Genomic DNA, 19439 nt, shown 5'->3' with positions numbered 1-19439 from the left:
CACTGCCCCACTTTCTCTCTCCCTGTCTCTTTTCCTGTCTCTCTCTCTCTGTATCTTTCTGTGTCTCTCTCCCTGTGTCTCTGTCTCTATTTCTGAGTCTCTCTCTCACTGTGTCTCTTTCTCTCTCTCTCTCTCTCTCTCCCTGTCCCCTCCCTCTGTGTTTTTGTCTCTGTTTCTCTCTCTCTCTCTCTCTCTGTCTCTCTCTCTGTCTCTCTCTCTCTCTCTCTCTCTCTCTGTCTCTCTCTCTGTGTCTCTGTTCCCCTCTCTCTCTCTCTCTCCCTCTGTGTCTCTGTTTCTATCCCCAGTCTCTCTCTCTCCCTCTCTCTCTGTGTCTCTGTTCCCCCTCACTCTCTCTCTCTCTCTCTGTGTCTCTGTTCCCCCTCACTCTCACTCTCTCTCTCTCTCTGTGTCTCTGTTTCTATCCCCAGTCTCTCTCTCTCTCTCTGTGTCTCTGTTCCCCCTCACTCTCTCTCTCTCTCTCTCTCTGTGTCTCTGTTCCCCCTCACTCTCTCTCTCTCTCTCTCTCTCTGTGTCTCTGTTCCCCCTCACTCTCACTCTCTCTCTCTCTCTCTGTGTCTCTGTTTCTATCCCCAGTCTCTCTCTCTCTCTCTCTCTCTCTCTGTGTCTCTGTTCCCCCTCACTCTCTCACTCTCTCTCTCTGTGTCTCTGTTTCTATCCCCAGTCTCTCTCTCTCTCTCTCTCTCTCTCTCTGTGTCTCTGTTCCCCCTCACTCTCTCACTCTCTCTCTCTGTGTCTCTGTTTCTATCCCCAGTCTCTCTCTCTCTCTCTCTCTCTCTCTCTCTCTCTCTGTGTCTCTGTTCCCCCTCACTCTCTCACTCTCTCTCTCTCTGTGTCTCTGTTCCCCCTCACTCTCACTCTCTCTCTCTCTCTGTGTATCTGTTCCCCCTCACTCTCACTCTCTCTTTCTCTCTCTGTGTCTCTGTTCCCCCTCACTCTCACTCTCTCTCTCTCTCTCTGTGTCTCTGTTCCCCCTCACTCTCACTCTCTCTCTCTCTGTGTCTCTGTTTCTATCCCCAGTCTCTCTCTCTCTCTCTCTCTGTCTCCCCCACTCTCTCTCTCTTTCTATGTCTCTGTCTCTGTCCCCACACCTCTGTCTCTCTTTGTCTGCCTCTGTGCCCCCCCATGTCTCTCTCTCTCTATATCTGTATCGCTCCCTCTCTGTATCTCTCTCTCTCTCACTCTGTCTCTCTCTGTTGCCTCCCTTTCTCTCTGTGTGTCTGTCCCCCTTTCTCCCTCTCTTTCCCCCCGGCCTCTCTCTCCGAATCTCTGTCTCTGTTCCCTCCCACCCGCCCCCTCTCCCTCTCTCTTGCTCTGTCTCTCTCTGTATCGCTCCTTCTCTGTGTCTCTTTCTCTCTCTCTCACTCCGTCTCTCTCTCTGTATCGCTGTCTCTGTGTCTCTCTCTCTCTCTCTTACTTTCTCTCTCTCTTGCTCTGAATCTGTATCTCCCTGTCTCTCTCTCTCTCTATCTCTGTCTGTCTGTCTCTCCCTGTCTCTCTCTCTCTCCCTGTCTCTCTCTCTCTCTCCCTGTCTCTCTCTCTCTCTCTTTCTGTGTGCCTGTCTTTCTCCCTGTCGCCCTCTGTCTCTCTCCCTGTCTCTATCTCTCTCTCTCCCTGTCTCTCTCTCTCTCTGTCTGTCTCTCCCTGTCTCTATCTCTCTCCTCCCTGTCTCTGTCTCTCTCTCTCTCTCACTCTCTCTCTCTCTGTCTGTCTCTCTCTTAGGGGCGGCACGGTGGCTCACTGGTTAGCACTGCAGCCTCACAGCGCCAGGAACCCAGGTTCGATTCCAACCTCAAGCGACTGTCTGTGTGGAGTTTGCACGTTCTCCCCGTGTCTGCATGGGCTTCCTCCAGGTGCTCCAGTTTCCTCCCACAGTCCAAAGATGTGCACTCTAGGTGGATTGGCCATGCTAAAGTGCCCGTAGTGTTCAGGGGTGTTAGGGTTATAGGGGGAAGGGTCTGGGTGGGATGCTTCAAGGGGTGGTGTGGACTTGCTGGGCCGAAGGGCCTGTTTCCACACTGTAGGGGATCTAATCTAATCTAATCTAATCTCTCTCTCTGTCTCTCTCTCTGTCTCACCCCCCCACCTCCTCCACTCGTCCCCAAACCCAGGCACTAACACATTCTGTGCTGAGCCGAGGACTGAGCCGTGGCTCCCAAACAGATTCCGAAGCCGAGCCCGGCTCTGTTGCCCTGAGACTGAAAGAGAAGGATAATCTCCTGGTACAGGTTCTGGTGGATCAGGAACGCCAGGCCGCACGCCACCAGCAAACCACTGAGCAGCTTCTCAACTGTGTCATGGAAAGGGATCGGGTGATCCAGGTGATCTCTCCCATTCCTGATCGAGAATCAGGATCTTCCTACACGACATCTTTTCAATCCCAGAATCCTCAGATAACCCTCAGAACCATTGGGATATGGGAACGGGGAGGGGGTGGCGGGAGACGGTGGGGAGGTTTGAGGACGGCTCTGAATTTGCAAATTAGCTTTTACAGCAGCAGGGATGTCCTGGGGCAACTGGACAGGGGCCGTGGTGGGACCGCACCTGGAGGCCAGCACCACATTGTGGGCAGAAGGGCCTGCATCTGTGCTGCACTGTTCTATTGTGTGCAGGTTTGGGGTCTCCCTCTCTGGGGAAGGGTATCCTGGCAATGGAGGGGGTGCAGACTGACCCCTGGGGTAGTGGCTGACAGACAGAGAGAGATTGGATCGGTTAGGGTTCTATTCTCTGGGGGTTTAGAAGATTGCCGGGGGGGGATCTCATAGAAACCTGTAAAATCCTAACAGGGCTAGCACAGGAAGGGTGTTCCCGATGTCCGGTGGGGTGGGGGGGAGACCAGGAGCAGGGGCTCATTCCCGAAGGATACAGGGTAAGCCTGTTAGGGACTGAGATGGGGATGTCTTCACCCAGAGAGCGGGGAATGTGTGGGATTCTCTGGCCCAGAAAGTGGCTGACGTTCATTCATGGAATGATTTCAAGAAGGAGTTGGATACAGTTCCTGGGGCTAAAGGGATGGAAGGGAGTCAGGGAGAGAAGGCAGGAACAGGGGACGGAGTTGGATGGTCAGCCGGGATCCTATTGAATGGAGGGAACAGACATGACGGGCTGAATGGCCCCGTTCTTCCCACCTCCTGTGTTTTTAGGTCTGCAGGCCTCATCGTTCCTCCCTCTCTGTTCTCTCCTTCCTGTGTTGGGAATGTTTGAAGATCTCCTGTCTTTCCCACTGCAGGAATTATCAGACAGTCACCGGGAAGCAGCCGCCGATTTGGCTGAACAGCTTCAGGCTCTCCAGGCCCAGCTGTCTGCCAGGGACCGCGAGCTGGCCGAACGCAGGGGCCTGCAGGCCGCAGCAGCTCAGGAGTGTTTCAGCGAGCTGGCTTCCATGAGGGCACTGCTGGAACACAAGGACCAGCTCATTCTGGTAAGATCATCCCCCTCTGGCTGTCCGTGCGTCCCACTGCTCAGGTAAACGGGAAGGGGGGGGCGTGTTTACAGTGACCAATCTCCCACCCATCAACCCCTCCAACCAGTTCGGGATTCCTCATCGGCACTGGGCAGAACGTAGGCCTCAGGGTAAACGAGGCAATGAGTTAGGCACCTCGCGGCCTTGGGGTTTTGGAGTCAGTGCCTTGGGGTTTTAATGTCAGGGCCTTGGGGTCTGAGAGTCAGGGCCTTGGGGTTTTAATGTCAGGGCCTTGGGGTCTGAGAGTCAGGGCCTTGGGGTTATAGGGTCAGGGCCTTGGGGTCTGAGAGTCAGGGCCTTGGGGTTATAGGGTCAGGGCCTTGGGGTCTGAGAGTCAGGGCCTTGGGATGAGAGGGTCAGGACCTTGGGGTCTGAGAGTCAGGGCCTTGGGGTTATAGGGTCAGGGTCTTGGGCTCTGAGAGTCAGGGCCTTAGGGTCTGAGAGTCAGGGCCTTGGGGTTATAGGTTCAGGACCTTGGGGTCTGAGAGTCAGGGCCTTGGGGTTTTAGAGTCAGGGCCTTGGGGTGTGTAAGAGAGGGAGAATGTGTGTTGTGTGTGTGTGTGTGTGTGGGTGAGTGAGGGTGTGTGTGAGTGCGTGAGGGTGTGTGAGTGAGGGTGTGTGTGAGAGAGAGAGTGAATGTGTGTGTGTGTGTGTGTGTGTGTGTGTCTGTGTGTGTGTCTGTGTGTGTGTGTGTGTGTGTGTGTGTCTGTGTGTGAGTGTGAGTCAGTGAGGGTGTGTGAGTGAGGGTGTGTGTGAGTGTGCGTGGGTGTGTTTGTCTGTGTGTATCTGTGTGTTTGTGTGTGTGAGAGAAAGTGAGTGTGTGTGTGAGACTATGTGAATGTGTGTGTGTGGGTGTGAGTGAGTGAGCGTGTGTGTGTGTGTGGGTGTGAATGTGTGTGGGTGTGTGTCTGTGTGTGTGTGTGTGTGTGTGTGTGTGTGAGAGTGTGAGTGAGTGTGTATGTGTGTGTGTGTGTGTGTGTGTGAGAGTGAGTGAGTGAGTGAGTGTGTGTGTGTGTGTGTGTGTGTGTGTGTGTGTGTGTGTGTGTGTGTGAGAGTGTGTGTGTGTGTGGGTGTGGGTGTGTGGGTGTGTGTGAGTGCTATAGGAAGTGAAAGCCCTGGCTTGGGGCAGTTGTGTTGGGGTGGTAGTGTGTGTCCCTCTGAGCCAGGTGGCCCGGCTGTGTGTGGGGAGCCCCATGTGAAGAGTGAGCTGATTTGGAGGGAGGGAGGCTGGTTTTGCGTGTGTTCCGGAGGGTGTAATGTTGGGTGGAAGTGAATGGTTCCCATGTGGCAGTGTCCGTTCTCTGGGATAGGATCTGCTGGACGGCGGCCGAGAGAGGGACCAGCTCCTGTCCTGCCTGCAGCAACATGTGACGGAGGGCACTCTGCTGAAAGTTACCATGAAGCACACCTTGTGAGGGGGCAGGCCGAAGGGTCGAGTTTAGGGTGAGTACAAACCGATTTTTCCAGCTCGGTTTCCTCTCTCTCTCTCTCTCAGCACACTCCACCTGCCCCATCCTACCAGGATTAATCACCCTGTCACAATCAGGAACAGGCCATTCTGCCCCTCTAGCCTGTTCTGTCATTTACTATAATCATGGCTGGTCTCATCACAACTTACCTGCCTCCCCCCCCCCGCAACTCTCGCACTTTTAACTTGTTAAAACTCAGTCTCTCTCCCTGTCTCTCTCTCTGTCTCATTCTTTCTCTCTCTCTCCCTGACCCCCGACTCCCTCTCCCTGTCTCCCTCGATCTCTCACACCCACCCAATCCCTCCCCCCCTCTCTCTCCCCCTCTCCCTGTCTCTGTCTCTCTCTGTCACTCTCTTTCTCTCTCTCTCTCCCCTTTGTCTCTATCTCTATCTCTCCGTCTCCCACACCCCACCTCTCCCTCTCTCTCTCTCTCCCCTCCCTCCTGTCTCCCTCTATCTCACCGCCCCTCCCCCTCCCTCCTTCTCTCCCGCTCTCTCTCTCCCCCTCTCCCTGTCTCTGTCTCTCTGTCTCTGTCTCTATCTCTCCCTCTCCCTGTCTCCCTCTCTCTCTATCACTCTCTCTCTCTCCCCTGTCTCTCTCTCTCTCTCCCTCTCCCACACTCACCCCCTCTCTCTCCTCCCTCCTGTCTCCCCTTCCCTCGCTGTCTCTCTCTCTTTCTCTCTCCCCCTCTCCCTATCCCCTCTCTCTGTCTCTATGTTTCTCTTCCTCCCTCCCTCTCTCCCTGCCGCTCCCCGCCTCTCTGTCTCTCTCCACCTCTCCCTGTCTCTCTGTCTCTGTCTCTCTCTCTCTCCCTCCCCCTCTCCCCACCCCCCCCCCACCCCCCCGCAGAAGCTCAGTGATGCCTCCTTTTGCTGATGGATGAAGGTTTGAGACTAATCAGTGTGTTTGAGGTTACCCAGGGACTGGTGGGGGAGGGGGTGGATATGGTGAGATGGGGGAGGGGGTGGATATGGTGAGATGGGGGAGGGGGTGGATATGGTGAGTTGGGGGGAGGGGGTGGGTGTGGTGATGGGGGATTAGGGTTGTGGGTGTGGTGATGGGGGGTTAGGGTTGTGGGTGTGGTGATGGGGGAGGGGTGGGGGTGGTGATAAGGAGAGGGTGGGGTGGGGGTGGGGTTGTGGGGGTGAGATGGGGGTGGGGGTGGCGATGGGGGGAGGGGTGGATGTGGTGATGAGGAGAGGGTGGGGTGGGGAGTGGGGTTGTGGGGTGAGATGGGGTCCAGGTGAGCTGAGTCCAATCAGCTGAGACATTAGAGAAAGGGATAGCAGGGCTAGAGGGGTTAATTTCCCTGCTGCTCCTAATCCCTCTGGATGTACCATATCTGACAGGACACACTGATGCAGGCTCGGTCACTGTGTTTAGATCTACTCTGCCTCATAATATCGTAGCACACAGGAGGTGGCCATTCAGCCCATCGAGCCTGCTGTACCAATCACTGAGACCACAGCTGACCTGACCATCCTGAACCCACTTTCCTGCCTTTTCCCCTCAATTCCCTTCCTGATTAAACACCTCTCTCTCTCAGCCTTGAATATACTGAATGACCCAGCCGTGACAGCCATCTGCAGTAAAGAATTCCACAGATCCATTCCTCCCCATCTCCATCTTCACGGGGTAACCCCCTCACTCTGAGATGATGCCCCTCTGGCCCTGCACTCTCCCACACAAGGGGGGAACACCCTCTCCCTGCCTCCCCTCTGTGTTTGAACAAGGTCCTCTCTCACTTCTCTAAACTCTAGTGAGTGCAGGCCTCCAGCCAACTCACTCTCCTCGTCAGGCAGTCCCTCTATCCCTGGGATCAGCCGAGTGACCCTTACCCACACTGCCTCCGATGGCAGGCTCTCTCTCCTGTGGGGTCCCCTACACCAGTCACAGCTGGGCCAGGATCTCACTGAACAGCATGAATGGCCTCCTCCTGTTCCTATATCCTACAATCCCGATCGCACAGATGGGTCTCGCTTCGGATTCGGGACTAAATCCTCTCTCCTTACTGTTTTGTACAGGACCTGGACCGGGACACGTCCGGCACATCGGTGCAGTCGAATAGCCAAAGACCTGCCAAACGGTCTCCTGCTGCTTCCCCCCCGCAACAACCTTTCCTGCCACTGGTTTCCCAGCCCATCATGGACCTTGGTGATCATCCCTCACTGAGGCTGACTTAACATCGTGATTCTGCCTGTCCCTGCCTCTCTCCTCAGATACTGCCAGACCTGCACAATTTCTCCCAGCATGTTGTCTATTCACCTCGTCGATCAGGGGTTCCGCGGAGTTACAGGGATACTGTTCAGGAACATCTCTCTCTCTCTCTCTGTGTCTACCTGTCCTTACCCCTCCCTCCGTCTCTCTCTCTCTCTCTCTCTCTCTCTCTCTACCTGTCCTTACCCCTCCCTCCGTCTCTCTCTCTCTCTCTCTGTCTCTTTCCACAAGGGGAAAGTTGTTTCTGGAATGTAAATGCACTGATGCTGCTGTGTTTAGACTGGGGGGATGGGTATGGGGTGGTGGTGTGGGGTGGGGGGGTGGTTTGATTAATTTTTTGTTCACTGTTGTTTCTGGAAAAACTTGATGATTTCTGTTTTCGATTCCTTCCTGGAGTGTGGGTGTCGGTGCCAAAATGGAAGTTGAGTTTCTTGGCCTGAATTTCCCCTGGGGTGTAGTGAGTGTTGTGTGTGTGTGTGTGTGTGTGTGTGTGTGTGTGTGTGTGTGTGTATGTGTGTGAGTATGAGTGTGTGTGTGTGAGAGTGTGTGAGTGTGATAGTGTGTGAGTGTGTGTGTGAGAGTATGAGAGTGTGAGTGTGAGTGTGATAGTGTGTGAGTATGTGTGCGTGTGTGTGTGAGTATGTGTGCGTGTGTGTGTGTGTGTGTGTGCGTGTGTGTGTGAGTGTGTGTGTGCGTGTGTGTGTGAGTGTGAGTGTGCGTGTGTGTGTGTGTGTGCGTGTGTGTGTGAGTGTGAGTGTGCGTGTGTGTGTGAGTGTGTGCGTGTGTGTGTGAGTGTGAGTGTGTGTGTGTGAGAGTGTGTGCGTGTGAGAGTGTGTGGGTGTGATAATGTGTGTGTGTGTGTGTGTGTGTGTGTGTGTGTGTGTGTGAGAGTGGCTTTTGGGAATGGGGGGTCCATGAATAAAAGCCCCAATTTGCCGTTTGCACATTGTCTCGGTAACTATGTGTCTGAAAGACTTGAATGAATTTAGTTTTGCTGATGTAAATTAAAGATGAAATAATAAAGAGAATTCGTCTGAGTTCTATTTTCTTTTGATTTAGTGGCTAATTTTATTCATTCATGGGCTGTGGGCGTCTCAGCCTGGGCCCAGCATTTACTGCCCCGTCCCTAGCTCCCCCCCTTGAGAAGGTGGGGGTGAGCCGCCTCCTTGAACCACTGCAGTCCATGTGCTGTGGGGTGACCCACAATGCCCCTTAGGGAGGGAATTCCAGGATTCTGACCCAGCAACACTGAAGGAACGGGGATATATTTCCAAGTCAGGATGGGGAGGGGCTCGGAGGGGACCTTGCAGGGGGCTGGTGTTCCCATGTATCTGCTGCCCCTTGTCCTTCTGGATGGAAGTGGGTCGTGGGTTTGGAAGGTGCTGGTCTGAGGGTCCATCTGACTAGTACCTGACCAAATGTGGAATTCACGGAGCCATTGGGCCATGGGCGATGATATGCCCAAGCCCTTAGCTCCCAAGTATCTGATCTTTTCCAAAATCATATTGGTCTAATCCTTAGAGGAGCAGGCAGGTCTCCTGCTGAAACACATCATCTCGGAGTTTGAACAAATCCAGAAAGTTCTGGATGAGAAAGAAACAGGCTTAACTCGAGCTCTGAAAGCGAAGGAAGAAAGTATCCTAAACACAATTGAGGGGAGTCTCGAACAGATTCGACTCAGTGCAGCTGGAGGCGTTGGAGCTGAGCAGGGAGGCTGAAGGAGAAGAATGATCTCTCTTTCCTGAAGGTGATGGCCTGTGATCCGAGTGCATTCACCTAGCCTCGGGTCTCGGCCCAAAAAGTCAGCTTTCCTGCTCCCTCGATGCTGCTTGGCCTGCTGTGTTCATCCAGCTCTGCACTGTGTTATCCCAGGGCCCTGTGCGCTTGTCCAGGTGTGCCCCTGCCCGAAGACAGCCCCTTGCTGTGCAATCACGCGTGCACTGGGGTACTTAGGCAGGGGTGTGCTTGTGTTAAGGGAGCACTGTTGGCTGTGTCCAGATGCAATGGGTGACGGAGTGTCGAAACTGATTACATTTTTCTAACCCCACAGGGTGAGAGTGGCCAAAGTAAAAGGGAAGGTGTGTCTCTGCAACCAGCCTAAATCCGACCGTTTAACTGTCCCGTCACCGGCTTCTCTTTCACCAGCTTTGGTCAAGGAAAAATATCACGACCGCTTGAGGTTACCAGTGGGGAAGTGCCTGACCTTGGGCCATGAGGAGCTCTGCCTGGGAGAATGCAAGGGGCCTTCACAGTACAGGTGAGTGGTCACATGCAGGAGGGGAGATTGACGCCTGTGTAGCGCACAATACCACGTTACTGGATAGTTCCCAGTGACAACAGCCTCGGATTATAGATCAGACAATCCCCACAGTGTGAAAACAGGCCATTTGGCACAACAAACACACACTCCCCCTCAGGGCATCCCACCCAGAGCCATCCACCCTAACCTGTACATCCCTGGGCACTATGGGACAATTTAGCACGGCCAATCCCACCCTAACCCGCACATCCCTGGGCACTATGGGACAATTTAGCACGGCCAATCCCACCCTAACCTGCACATCCCTGGGCACTATGGGACAATGTAGCACAGCCAATCCACCCTAACCTGCACATCCCTGGGCACTACGGGACAATTTAGCACAGCCAATCCACCCTAACCCGCACATCCCTGGGCACTATGGGACAATTTAGCACGGCCAATCCACCCTAACCTGAACATCCCTGGGCACTATGGGACAATTTAGCACGGCCAATCCCACCCTAACCCGCACATCCCTGGGCACTATGGGACAATTTAGCACGGCCAATCCCACCCTAACCTGCACATCCCTGGGCACTATGGGACAATGTAGCACAGCCAATCCACCCTAACCTGCACATCCCTGGGCACTACGGGACAATTTAGCACGGCCAATCCACCCTAACCTGAACATCCCTGGGCACTATGGGACAATTTAGCACGGCCAATCCACCCTAACCCGCACATCCCTGGGCACTATGGGACAATTTAGCACGGCCAATCCACCCTAACCCGCACATCCCTGGGCACTATGGGTCAATTTAGCACGGCCAACCCACCCTAACCCGCACATCCCTGGGCACTATGGGACAATTTAGCACGGCCAATCCACCCTAACCTGCACATCCCTGGGCACTATGGGACTATTTAGCACGGCCAATCCACCCTAACCTGCACATCCCTGGGCACTACGGGACAATTTAGCACAGCCAATCCCACCCTAACCTGCACATCCCTGGGCACTACGGGACAATTTAGCACGGCCAATCCACCCTAACCTGCACATCCCTGGGCACTATGGGACAATTTAGCACGGCCAACCCACCCTAACCCGCACATCCCTGGGCACTACGGGACAATTTAGCACGGCCAATCCACCCTAACCTGCACATCCCTGGGCACTATGGGACAATTTAGCACGGCCAATCCACCCTAACCCGCACATCCCTGGGCACTATGGGTCAATTTAGCACGGCCAACCCACCCTAACCCGCACATCCCTGGGCACTATGGGACAATTTAGCATGGCCAATCCACCCTAACCTGCACATCCCTGGGCACTATGGGACAATTTAGCACGGCCAACCCACCCTAACCCGCACATCCCTGGGCACTACGGGACAATTTAGCACGGCCAATCCACCCTAACCTGCACATCCCTGGGCACTATGGGACAATTTAGCACGGCCAATCCACCCTAACCCGCACATCCCTGGGCACTATGGGTCAATTTAGCACGGCCAACCCACCCTAACCCATACATCCCTGGGCACTATGGGACAATTTACCACGGCCAATCCACCCTAACCCGCACATCCCTGGGCACTACGGGACAATTTAGCACGGCCAATCCACCCTAACCTGAACATCCCTGGGCACTACGGGTCAATTTAGCACGGCCAATCCACCCTAACCCGCACATCCCTGGGCACTATGGGTCAATTTAGCACGGCCAACCCACCCTAACCCATACATCCCTGGGCACTATGGGACAATTTACCACGGCCAATCCACCCTAACCCGCACATCCCTGGGCACTATGGGACAATTTAGCATGGCCAACCCACACTAACCTGCACATCCCTGGGCACTATGGGACAATTTAGCACGGCCAATCCACCCTAACCCGCACATCCCTGGGCACTATGGGACAATTTAGCACGGCCAATCCACCCTAACCTGCACATCCCTGGGCACTATGGGACAATTCAGCACGGCCAATCCCACCCTAACCTGGACATCCCTGGGCACTACAGGACAATTTAGCACGGCCAATCCCACCCTAACCTGCACATCCCTGGGCACTATGGGACAATTTAGCACGGCCAATCCACCCTAACCTGCACATCCCTGGGCACTATGGGACAATTCAGCACGGCCAATCCCACCCTAACCTGGACATCCCTGGGCACTACAGGACAATTTAGCAGGGCCAATCCCACCCTAACCTGGACATCCCTGGGCACTATGGGACAATTTAGCATGGCCTACCGACCCTAACCTGTCCATCATTGGACTGTGGGAGGAAACTGGATCACCCGGAAGAAACCCGTGCAGACACAGGGAGAATGTGCAAACTCTGCACAGACAGTCGCCCGAGGGTGGGATCGAACCCGGGTCCCTGGCGCTGTGAGGCAGCTTCGCTAACCGCTGAGCCACCACATCCCTCGTCGAGATGTTGAGCAGTTTAATACTGTCTCTGGAGCTTGGAAGCTTCTGCTCATGGCATTACAGGAAGGATGTGGCGGCTTTGGAGAGGGAGCAGAAGGGGTTTACCAGGATGCTACCTGGATTAGGAGGGTCTGAGCTGTAGGGAGAGGCTATAATAACTGAGGCTGTTTACTCTCAAGTGGCCGGGGCTGGTGGGAGACTTGGTGGGAGCATATAAAATGATGAGATGCATAGATATGGTTCACGGTCAGAATCTTTCTCCCCCAGCCTCGAAACGTTTCATACTAGGGGAGCACGTACTTAAGGCGGGAGGTTAAAAAGGAGATGTGTGGGGCATGTTTCTTTACACAGAGAGTGGTAGGAGGGTGGAACATACTGCCAGGGGGTGGGGGTAGGGGCAGATACAATAGGGGCATTTAGGGGGCTTTTAGATAAGCAACGAACAGAGGGACGTGGACCAAGGGCAGGCAGAGGGGATTAGATTCATTTGGTATTGTGTTTGGCTCAACCTCACGTTTTGTTCTATGTTCTAATGCGAGGAGATCCCACGGAGGGATAGAAGATGCTAAAGGGGGATAGAGGAAGTGGACATAGAGAGGATGTTTCCCCTTGAGGGGCAGTCCAGAATGAGAAATCAACGTTTCAGGATGAGGGACGGCAGATTTAGGACCTCCGAGGAGAAATGGCTTCATTCAAAGGGGCAGCATATCTATAGCATTCACTCCCAGCCACCTCCCCCGCCCCCACACCCCAGGGTGAAGTTCCATCGCTGTTGGCATTGCACTCTGTGATGGTTCTTCCTGCCGATCTGGTGTGAGGCACAGGGGCCGGAGAGCCCGGGGTTACAGGACACACCGGAGAGGTTCTGTCAGTGTGTCGGCGCCCTGGCAGCGTGGGATTCCCATCCCGGGAGGCGCTACTGGGAGGTGCCGGTGGGCACAAAGCCCACATGCGGCATGGGGGTCTATTGAAAGCATCATCAGGGCTGCCCCTGTAACTGGCTTCTGGGTCCAGGGCCTGAGGAGGGGCGACGGGTACGAAGCCACGCCCCCCACTTCACCACCCCCCCCACCCATTCCCACTACCCCTCTCGCCCTGAGGACCAGGCTCAGGAGGATCGGGGTCTACCTGGACTGCCAGGAAGTTGGTGGGTGGGGGGGTTGTATGTGGCTGTTCAGCCCATCCTTTCTTCGAGCTGGGTACAAGGGCCTGACTATTACCCCCGTACCTACCACCCCGACCTCTCCCCACCACCCCCCTCATCCATACTCCTCGCACACCTCACCACGTGACCCCCCCACCCTTCATCACCCCCTCACCCAGCCACCACCCACACATCACCACTAACACCCCCAACACCATCACCCCCCCCCCCCCCCACCCCACCCCTCAGCCTCTGACGCTCCAGCGAAAACCATCCCAAGTTTGTCCAACCTCTCCCGATGGCTAACACAACCCGAGCCCAGGGAGCATCCCGGTAAAGCACCGCCCTCCCCCACCCGCCAATCCCTCCCTGCAGCTCGATGGCTGGAACAATGTCCCCGAGGCCTCCCACCACTCTCAGTATTCCGGTCTGGCCTGACTGATATCGCCGGTTCTTTTAAATAGGATCCACCCCACCCCCTCCACAGCTATTATGTCCCAATCCCCTACAAAACAAAAGCCCTCTCCCCGGCGAACCAGCGACGTGCCAATCGCAGGCAGGCTTCCATCACCTTATCCAGCGATCCCATCAGGAGGAAGGCCGGCCATTCCCTCTCTCTAAGCTAGGTGCCACCAATTCCTGAGAAATGGGAGCAGGACGCCATTCATTGAGCCCCTCAAACCCACCCCTGCTAGCCCAACAGACCCTGGGCTGAACTCCTCTCTGCCCTCATGGGCCCCAGCAGCTCCCCAATATTTCAGCAAACTTCAGGGATTTCTCCTCCACTACCCCCTGGGGTGGAAAATTCCGGGATCCCCGGGAGAGGCTATGTCTCAGACAGAGAGAGAGAGAGAGAGAGAGAGAGAGAGATGGGGAGAAAAAGAGGGGGTGAGAGAGAGAGAGAGAGAGAGAAAGAGAAAGAGAGAGAGAGAGAGAGAGTGAGAAGTGAGAAAGGAATAGTTAACTTTTCAAATCTGGTGCCTCTTCTTCAGACTTTCTAAATCATTGAGGCATACAGTGCAGAAACAGGCCCTTCAGTCCAACGGGTCCATGCCGACCATAATCCCAAACCCCGGCCCATATCCCTCCAAACCTTTCCTGTTCACGTACGTATCTAAATGTGTTTCAAAGGGTGTAGCTGGACCCACTCCTATAATAAAAGACAAACAGAGCTGTTTGAGTCAGTGAAAGAGAGGTAAAGGCGTTATGATCAGGGTGGAAATGACAGGCTGGACGGGGGACAACGTGTCCTCTCCGCGAGAAACTGAAAGAACAAGGCCGTGGGAGGAGGACAGAAATGGAGAGGACACATCATCGGGTCAGTTCCTGAAGTTATTATTGTAAAATGCAAGAGAGGGAAATGAGATGATGTCCCTTGCCTTTCCATCCCATTGAGCTTCATCGCCGGATTGAGCTTCATCTCCAGATTGATCTTCATCAGCGGATTGAGCTTCATCGCCAGATTGAGCTGGCCCTCAGAACAGGAATGTTCGCATAAGAACATCAGAACCATGGGGCAGGAGTGGGCCATTCGTCCCCTTAAACCTGAGTGTGTGTGTATGTGTGTCTGAGTGAGTGAGTGCGAGTGAGTGTGAGAGAGAGAGAGAGAGAGTGTGTGTGTGTGTGTGTGTGTGTGTGTGTGTGTGTGAGTGTGAGAGTATGAGAGTATGAGAGAGTGTGTGTGTGTGAGTGTGAGTGTTATTTGCAGCTCTCGCTCTCTCTCTCTCTCTCTCTCTCTCTCTCTCTCTCCCCCCGGTTGGAGATTCAGCACGGGGCTGTCATGTGAACAGTGAAGGTAACATCTGAGAGCTGTGTATGTTTGAGTTAGAAGGAGAGGTAGGGACATGTCTCTCTGGGTGGTGACCCAACAGAGGGTGATAAATTAACAAACGGGTATCGATGAGGTGAATGGAAAGTGTCTTTTCCCCAGGTCAGAAACCACAAAACACCAGCTTATCGCCCAACAGGGTTAAATGAAGACCCACGCCTTCGGAGTGTAGCCCCTTCCGCCTGACCAAGGAGCAGCGCTCCGAAAGCTTGTGTTTTCAGATAAGCCTGTTGGACTCTAACCTGGTGTGGTGTGATTTCTGACCTCACCCACCCCCAGACCGACACCAGCACCTCCCCTTCATCTTTACCCCAGGGTGGGGTACTTCAAGACCTGGGGAGGAGAAAGGAAGGGGGCATTTATTTAAGGCAAGAGGAGAAAGTTTTGAAAGGGCAGGAGGGGCACCATTTTGGTTAAAACCGAGGGTTGTCCGCATGTGGAATGAACTTCCTGAGGAAGGGGTGAGCCGTGGGTACAGCGTTCTAAAAATCATTTGGAAATGTACACAAATAGCGAAGGGTTGGAGGGGATATGGGCCAGGAGCTGGCAGGTGGGGACTAGTTTAGTTTGGGATGATGATCAGCACAGACTGGTCAGGCTGAAGGGTCTGCTTCCATGCTCTGTGACTCTATGACTATATTCATGTGAGCTCCAGTCCCAGGCTGTTAAGAAGGAATATAAAATCCCTACTTCCGTATATTTTATCTGTGTGCATCTTCACCACATAAATGTTCCCAAGATTGCATTATGCATCTGAATGAGAGACAATCCACAAGCAGCTTCGATCAATAAACTGAACATTTACACACCCATTAGTAGCCTGCTGCCTCTACCCAAGTGGCCGTTCACTGCGTTATTGAGGCTGGCAGCGAATGACCTGGGCCTGGGATTGAACGTCGCACCTTTTCTGACCAGGCAGAGGGTCCTGTCCCCATCAGGACCCACACAAGAGTGCCTAATCTCAAACTGGTCACCATGATGTCTAACACACAGAAACGGCAGCTGATTGGTCAGCCAGCTGCCTCCCATTTACCCCAACAGGTTTGCTTGGCCATTAAGAAAGCAAGTGCAATGTTAGCTTTCATTTGGAGAGGGGCTAGAACACAGGGGCAGAGACGTGCCCCTGGGGCTGTGTAAGGCTCTGGTCAGGGTGCGTTTGCAATATCCAGAGCAGTTTTGGGGCCCTGTCTCTAAGGAAGGATGTGCTGGCCCTAGAGGGAGTTCTGGAAGAGGTTTGCGAGAATGATCCTGGGGACGAAGGGCATATTTCATGAGGACCCTGGGCCTGTACTCGATGGAGTTTAGAAGGAAGGTGTGGGGGTTCTGACTGAAACCTACAGAACACCAAGAGGCCTGGGCAGACCGGATGTGGGGACGATGTTGCCATGAGTAGGAGGGACCAGGACTCGAGGGAACAGCCTCAGGGTGAAGGGGCAGCCCTTTCGAACTGAGATGAGGGCGAGTTTTAGCCAGAGGGTGGGGTGTCTGTGGGACCCGTTACCACAGAAGGGGGTGAAGTTATTGAGAGTGTTTAAGTCAGGCAGAAACAGGGTCTTGATTGCTTAGGGCGTCAAGGGTTATCGGGAAGTGGCAGGAAAATGGGGTTGAGAAACACATCAGCCATGATCGACGGGCCAAATGGCCTCACTCTGCTGTCTGGTTGGTTATATTTAGTTACAGCCTGGCCATGGAGAAAGCAGAAGTAGATGATGGGCTCCTGAGGAGTAGGTAGGGGCCTGAGAACATTGGAGTTTGGGCAAATGAGGTGACCCTACAAGCACAGGCAAGTTCGATGAGGGGACCTGGCAGGACAGACAGGGAGATGGTGTATTCCTCCCCCCCCACCCCCCCCCCACCTCCACCTTGTGTGGGAGGGTGTAGGGCTTGGTGGGGACACCATCTCAGAGTGAAAGGGTGGCCAGTGAGGACGGAGATTGGGGGGGTGGGGGGAGTTTCTTCTCTCAGAGGGGAGTGGAATTGTTTACCGCAGAGGGGGCCGTAGGGATTGGGTTTCCAGCCAGATTCCACACTGCGATCTCAACCTCATTAGATTAGTTATTGTCGCACGTACCGGGGTACAGTGAAAAGTTTCGTTCTGCATGCAGTACAGGCAGGCCAGACAGTACACGGTGCATTAGGGTAACACTACAGAGCGAGGAACACAATGTTACAGGGAAGGTGCACAGAGTGAGAACAACATTAATCAGAGAGGCCCATTCAGAATGTAATAACATCGGGGAAGGAGCTGTTCTTGAACCTGCTGGTACGTGGGTTTAAGCTTCTGTATCTACTGCCTGATGGAAGGGGTTATAACCCGGGGTGGGATGCTGGCTGCCTTCCCGAGGCAGGGGGTGGGAGGCTGGTTTGTGTGACAGACTGTGCTGTGCTCACAATTCCCTGGAGTTTCTTACAGCCCTGGGCAGAGCAGTGCAGTACCAGGCCGTGATTCAATGGGATAGAATACTTTCTGTGGTATATCTGTAAAAGTTGGTCAGAGTGATGAAAGACATGCTGCATTTCCTTAGCCTCCTGAGGAGGTAGAGGTGTTGTTCTGCCTTGTTGACCATCGCATCAACGGGGGAGGTCCACAGGAAGCCGGGATGAGAGGGAGGTGGGTCCTGATGTCTGTTCCTGGGCTGGTACTGTCAGAGCGGATAAGGAATTGGGCGAAGGTGGATCACCTCACTGACCGGGGAATCTTGTGCTCCCGACCGTGAGAGAGTCCGTTCCTGTTCGCTGCGCTACCACCCCACGCCGCACCCCCCACCCAGGCAGCCCCAACCACAACTGTTGTCCCAGCAGCTCAGAGGGCACACCCTGAGATAACAAGGTGTGGAGCTGGATGAACACAGCAGGCCAGGGAGCATCTGCGAAGCCTCTTCCAGGGATGCCTAACCTGAAGAAGTTACCCTCCGGAACAACCTCAGGGGATCTCTCTCCCACTGCAACTATCCATCCACACCTCAGGTGGTCAGCAAGATCCCATGGGACTTTCTTGAAGACGAGAATGCTAGCTCAAGTTTAACCCGACTGCTTTTACCACAAATCCCCCCCCCCCACACCCCAACTGGCACCCTGCGGGATCCTTCCGTGCCAGAATCAGGCGCGACAGAAGGGACAAAAGTGCAGACTTGGGAGGGAGAGGGAGGTGCTACGTAAGTGCAGGCCCCCTGGTTGAAGGGGAAGCTCTAGCGAGGGAGAAGGGCCCTCAGTGCCCATACTAGCCCCCTGACCCACTGGGGTGCTGTCAGCCAACGCACTGCCAGCTATTGCTGGATTGACTGGGGGCTTTCGAGCCTACCCCATCCTCACAGGCCCGAAGTGCCAGTCACCACCGACCCCCCACCCCCAACCACCCTCCTCAAACCTTTACCACTCCCATCTAGCCGCCCCGTTGCCGTCACAGATCAGCAAGATCCTGCTGATCCTTGGTAACTCCCCACAGGCTCTGAGCAGCTGCTCCTCCAGCTCCCATGTTAGGCTGGGGCCTATAGGCACAGTGAACTACCTGCACATGACAGGGCACTGAGGGACAGGAAGGCAGCCCCGGGGGGGGTCAGCGTGGGTAGTGATGTGTCGGGTGTGAGGGGATACTTTTATCCAAAGATGGAGATATTTCAGGTTGCTCATCCCTCAAACGGGGATTGGTGGGGGTGGGGGGGGTGGTGGGTCAGGGATATTTCAGGCTGGTCCGTCAGGAACTGGGGGAGGGGGGTTACAGGGATATTTCAGGCTGGTCAGTCAGGAACTGGGGGAGGGGGGTTACAGGGATATTTCAGGCTGGTCAGTCAGGAACTGGGGGAGGGGGGTTACAGGGATATTTCAGGCTGGTCAGTCAGGAACTGGGGGAGGGGGGTTACAGGGATATTTCAGGCTGGTCAGTCAGGAACTGGGGGAGGGGGGTTACAGGGATATTTCAGGCTGGTCAGTCAGGAACTGGGGGAGGGGGGTTACAGGGATATTTCAGGCTGGTCAGTCAGGAACTGGGGGAGGGGGGTTACAGGGATTTTTCAGGCTGGTCAGTCAGGAACTGGGGGAGGGGGGTTACAGGGATATTTCAGGCTGGTCAGTCAGGAACTGGGGGAGGGGGGTTACAGGGATTTTTCAGGCTGGTCAGTCAGGAACTGGGGGAGGGGGGTTACAGGGATTTTTCAGGATGCTGAGGGGATAGAGATGAGTTGGATCCTTTCGCTGAGGACCTGCGAAGTGGGTCCAGTCACAATTTCTGTTCCTGCCCTGTATCATGTGTTTTCCATCAACAACAAGCAGATTGCGTGCCAGCACCAGAAAAGCACCTTTGTTCCAGAACATTCCACAATCAGTCAGGGATTGGGAACTGAAAACAGAGGGAGGTTATCTTTGGGATCATGTTTCTGGGGCTGGTAACGGTGTGAAAATATAGAGAAGGATTTCAGAGCAAGGCCACTCCGACACCCCATCGGGTACACCCCCTGCCCCTACTTACAGCGAGGGCTCTCCTCACTGTTTTCACTCGTACACATGGTCATCGACCGCTGGGCCCAGCATTTATTGCCCCGCCCCTAGTTGCTCCCTTGAGAAGGTGGGGGTGAGCTGCCCCCTTGAACCACTGCAGTCCATGTGCTGTG

General features: G+C 54.5%; 1 protein-coding gene across 1 annotated transcript in view; it reads left to right on the top strand.

Annotated features, from left to right (window-relative positions):
- The window catches only part of si:ch73-95l15.5 (uncharacterized), a 28188-nt gene extending 20714 nt beyond the window's left edge, over positions 1-7474 (top strand). Inside the window, exons 5-8 of the mRNA XM_059639635.1 lie at positions 2130-2339; positions 3248-3439; positions 4792-4924; positions 6975-7474. Of these exons, the coding sequence (XP_059495618.1) occupies positions 2130-2339; positions 3248-3439; positions 4792-4896 (507 nt within the window). The 3' untranslated portion in view covers positions 4897-4924; positions 6975-7474. The remainder of the gene's footprint in view (positions 1-2129; positions 2340-3247; positions 3440-4791; positions 4925-6974) is intronic.
- Positions 7475-19439: the final 11965 nt, after the last annotated feature.

The sequence above is a fragment of the Stegostoma tigrinum genome, chromosome 34 (genome assembly GCF_030684315.1).
Source record: "Stegostoma tigrinum isolate sSteTig4 chromosome 34, sSteTig4.hap1, whole genome shotgun sequence".
NCBI lineage: Eukaryota > Metazoa > Chordata > Chondrichthyes > Orectolobiformes > Stegostomatidae > Stegostoma > Stegostoma tigrinum.
Note: the sequence above shows the minus strand (reverse complement) of the source record. Positions and strands in the feature narration are given on the sequence as shown.